Genomic DNA, 4,538 nt, shown 5'->3' on the forward strand with positions numbered 1-4,538 from the left:
TAATGAGCATCAAAACGGATACAGGGATTAGGTAACAGAAGCTTGTCGTAGCGAAACTGAATATCGTAGCTCCGAAATACCCCAAAATAAACGGAAGACATATCTATTCTGCTTGCCGCCTTCCCGAGAGACATTCTCCATTGCTCCAAATTAAAATTGCAAGTGTAGACCAGATGTGACTTGATTCAAAGAAATAGTGTCGACCGAAATTAAGACATTTATACCAAAGAAAATAACAAAAGGCGGAACTGGGATCGCCCAAGGTACGCAAAAGAATTCGGAAGACTGTCGCAGAAACAACGAAAAAAGCTGACCAAATGTAAACGAACGCAAAATTACCAATATTGGCGATCTTTTGCAGAAGCTCAAAATTTAGCACGGAATTCAGTGTAATATGTGAAGCCCGTAAATTCAACTAAATACGTAGGACTTACAATTACGAACAACTGAAATTGGAAAGAACACGCCAAAAATGTTGCGGGGAAGGCACACCAAAGAGTGTGTTTTATTGGCAGAATACTTGTAAGATGCAACAGATCTACTAAGGAGATTTCCCACACTACGCTTGTGCGTCCTCTTTTGGAGTACTGTTGCAGAGTGTGGGACCGTTACCAGGTAGGATTAACGGAGGACGTAGAGAAAGTTCAAAGAAGAGAAGCACGTTTTGTACCGCCGAGAAACAGGGCAAAGTGTGTCGTGCGTGTGATACAGTATTTGGGGTGGGCGTCATTGAAACAAAGGGCGTTTCTCGTTGTGGCGAGCCCTTCGCACGAAATTTCATTCGTCAACTTTCTACGCCGAATACGAAAATGTTTCTCGTTGCCGCGAGCCCTTCGCACGAAATTTCATTCGGCAACTTTCTACACCGAATACGAAAATATTCTAATGACGCCAACCTACTTAGGGAGGAACGATCATCACAATAAAATAAGGGAAATCAGAGATCGCATGGAGAGATATAAGTGATAGTTTTTTCGGCGCTATGTTCGAGAGTCGAGTAATAGAGGATTAGTGTGGATGTGGTTCAATGAACCCTCTGCCAGGCACTTTCCAGGTGAATTATCTAGAAAGTTTTATTGCTCCATTACGGAACAGGTGAGGGTATCTTGGGCTGCAGTTTGACACAACATGACATAGCAGTGTGCCCCTGTGTGTCATGGCCAGGTGAGGCGAGGTGAGGTACGTCAGCGGTGGTGGAGCTGTATAAGGCAGTGTGCGTGATGCACGTGGTCTCGCTGGTACGTAACGTAGTTACAGAGTTGCAGAGGCAATAGAAGACTGGGTTGGGTTCCTCCTCCACATTTCAGTTTATCCTCAACAAACGAAAACGATTAATTTAAGGTCATAACTCCCCTAAACAAGAACGACAGAATGGGTAACGTACAGTATGCTGCTGATAACGAGGCCGGGCTCCTCATGGAGGGATGGAGCTGTGTAACACTCGTCGTGAGTATCGACACTCTGCCTCCACCCTGAGGTCAAACATCTGTCGTGCTGTACACGAGGTGGCAGACCGTGTCGGACGACCCCTGGACACTTCTGTGGCAGCTCAGCACGGTTGCCCTGTCCAGCAGACGCAAAGTTTCTGCGCGAGCGCCACAGGAAGCAGTGCTGTAGTGACGAGCGAGGCGATGTCCGTTTCAAAAAAATCCCGCCCTTACGAAGGGTCGTCTACAGAACGGGGAACGCGTTCCCTGCAGCCACGAGTCTGCCATAACCACCCACTCGGCACACACAGTGCTTATTTTACAATTCAGTTCGCCACCATACCATAACTGAAGCTGTTCCAGTGCGCCACTGTAAAAGAAAAGGAGGAGAGGGGCTTAATGGCGCAGTAACAGAGCGTTGTCCTGCTGGAAGATATGTTCTGATAATGTCGTCAGAACAATACCGAAATGGCTTGAGTATACCATGCACGCTCTCACATTTACCATAACATGTACGAACGACACTTAAATGAGTAGCATGTATGCAGTAATTCAGTGCTACTTCAGAAAAAGGATGAAGTTAATTCAGTTTACTGAATGGATGCAGAAGGGAGTTAGACAGGATAGACACTGTGTGGGCATTCTTTGGGGGCCTTTCAATTATAACGTCCAAAAAGAAAGTTTATATCTTGTTCAGAACAGGAATGGGCTTAAGTTTCTGCAGTCTTTAGCCAGTCTCGTTAATTTCAGTGTCGCGACAAAATCCAGGAGGAAGGCAGCAGGATGGGGTTCAGACCCAGGGGCGGCGCCCCCCACGTCCCCCACGCGCCCTACGCCCCCACGCCCCCCACGCCCCCATGCCCCCCTCACCCCCATGCCCCCCACGCACCCCACGCCCCCACACCCCCTCACACCCCACGCCCCCCACGCCCTCACACCCCCTCACCCCCACGCCCCTGCCCCCACGCCCACAAGCCCCATGCCCCAACGTCCCCCATGACCCTCGAGCCCCACGCCCCCACACCCCCTCACCCCCACGCCCCTGCCCCCACACCCCCAAGCCCCACGCCCCAACGTCCCCCATGACCCTCGAGCCCCACGCCCCCACGCCCCCTCACCCCCACGCTCCCACGCCCCCCCACACCCCACGCCCCCACGGCCCCCACGCCCCCACGGCCCCACGCCCCCTCGCCCCCACGCCCCCCTCGCCCCCTCGCCCCCACGCCCCCACACCCCCACATCCCCACACCCCCTTCGCCCCCCACGGCTCCCTCGCCCCCCACACCCGCCACGCACCCACGCCCCCCACACTCCCACGCCCCCCACACTCCCCACGCCCCCAGATGCAGCTGGGGACCAGGACGTGGCGGCCGTGTCGCCAGCAGGTCACGCTCCACAGTGGCAAAGGAATCTCTGCCCAAGTGCGTAACACTGCCGGTCATTGACGCTCGTCTTATGCATAAACACAAGTACAATACTCCCCTCTGTTACTATAGGAGCACATTGCCGATATGTCACTCCTATGAAAGTCATTTAGTCATTTTGTAAAAGGCAGCCACAAGCGGCGTTGAGTATTAAATTTATTCATAATTTATGTTGTGGAAAGGAATCGAATTTTGTTTTCATCAAATTTTATTCAGTTTCGGAACTACGAGATTTCTGGTCTAAGTTACTTGCGGAAATCTGATTGGCTAACATTAGAAATACCTCGAGTGTACAAGTGCTCGAGATGATCTCATTGGCTGCTTAACGTACCAGGCAGTAGGAATTCAGCATTACCCGCGCGCTTGAGTAGCGACTTGTGCCTCACATCTATGAGTCGATATAGTCGCTCGGCAGCCATTTTCTGATAAACACCTATGTTTAATCGCGCTGATCAAATTTCTACCGACACGAAAAAAAAAGCGAATTTGCTTGGTTCACGTGTCGTTGACGAAGAGCGACTACACTGCTGAGTATTTTGTGAAAGTTTGAGGTTTGTGAGTGGTTTATTTTGGGAGATATTCGCATGTGAGCATTTCATGTCGTACATAAACTTTGCGCGGCATGTTTCGTGCAGATTACGAGACACTACGGCGGCCACTTCTTTACAAGAAGCCTACTGAACGACTGAGTGTGTCAACTCCCAAATAGTCGTAGGTCAGTGGCTGCTTAGGACGTTCAAAATATCGGATCGATCTAAATACCTCCTGGCTGCTTTTGCGTGTGAACTTGCAACAGAGGCAGTCAGTAACACTGAATAATTCATGTCGGGATGCTAAATACGGACTTGATGGCCATTTTCTGTGTTTTAAAGACAATAAACCAAATGAAAAGAAATTTTAGGCGTTTTCTCCCATGCAGGAATCCAGAACGCTCGACAGGACTTTCGGCATCTTAAACACTGTCAACATGATTTTTCCTGCTGATGCTTGGGTACTGAATTTTTTCTTGACTGGTGCGTTGGTGTCCTTTCACTCTATGCTTTGTCTTTTTGATACTGGCTCATAATAAAGAAACCAAGTTCCATCACAAGCTAAACTTTTATTGGGGAAGTGCTCACCTTCTCTTTCATAACGCTCCTTTAGCTCTGTGCACACTCTCAACCTTGTTTCCTTGTGCAGACGCGTCAACTCGTTAGGGACCCATCTTGCACATGTTTTGCGGTACTTCAGCTTGTTACAGATAATGTTATGAACTGTACCAGTGCTAACATGAACCTTATCGACTGTCATTTCCACAGTCACACGGCGGTCGGCACGAAAATGTCATCAATTCGACTTTCGAGTGAGGGAGTTGAAACTGCAACTGGTCGGCCGGAAAGGTGTTCGTCAGTCACTGAGTCACGACCATTTCGGAACTGCTCTACCCGATTGCAAAAATTTTCACGATTCATACAACCTTCACCATAAACTTTAGACATTCATCAGTATACGAGTATATTCACTGGTTTTTCGCCTTCAACAAGTAAAAAATCGAATAACAGTGTGTTGTTCAACTAATGTGGTTTCAAGCGGACTCGCCATCTTGAAATGTATTTTTGAGGTTCTAAACAAAACAATGTCGATACACTAGCTGATCAGAGCTCATCCTAGTGATGCTAACTTAAAGCCAAAAGAGTATCAAACTTGC

At 48.9% G+C, this 4,538-nt stretch overlaps 1 protein-coding gene across 1 annotated transcript; it reads right to left on the bottom strand.

Moving 5' to 3' along the window:
• Positions 1–2,455: 2,455 nt before the first annotated feature.
• On the bottom strand, positions 2,456–2,869 carry LOC126101532 (PE-PGRS family protein PE_PGRS33-like). Its single transcript, XM_049912173.1, has one exon. It carries the CDS (start codon positions 2,867–2,869, stop codon positions 2,456–2,458), a length of 414 nt encoding a protein of 137 aa, XP_049768130.1.
• Between the last annotated feature and the right edge of the window lie 1,669 nt (positions 2,870–4,538).

This window comes from Schistocerca cancellata, chromosome 9, assembly GCF_023864275.1.
Source record: "Schistocerca cancellata isolate TAMUIC-IGC-003103 chromosome 9, iqSchCanc2.1, whole genome shotgun sequence".
NCBI lineage: Eukaryota > Metazoa > Arthropoda > Insecta > Orthoptera > Acrididae > Schistocerca > Schistocerca cancellata.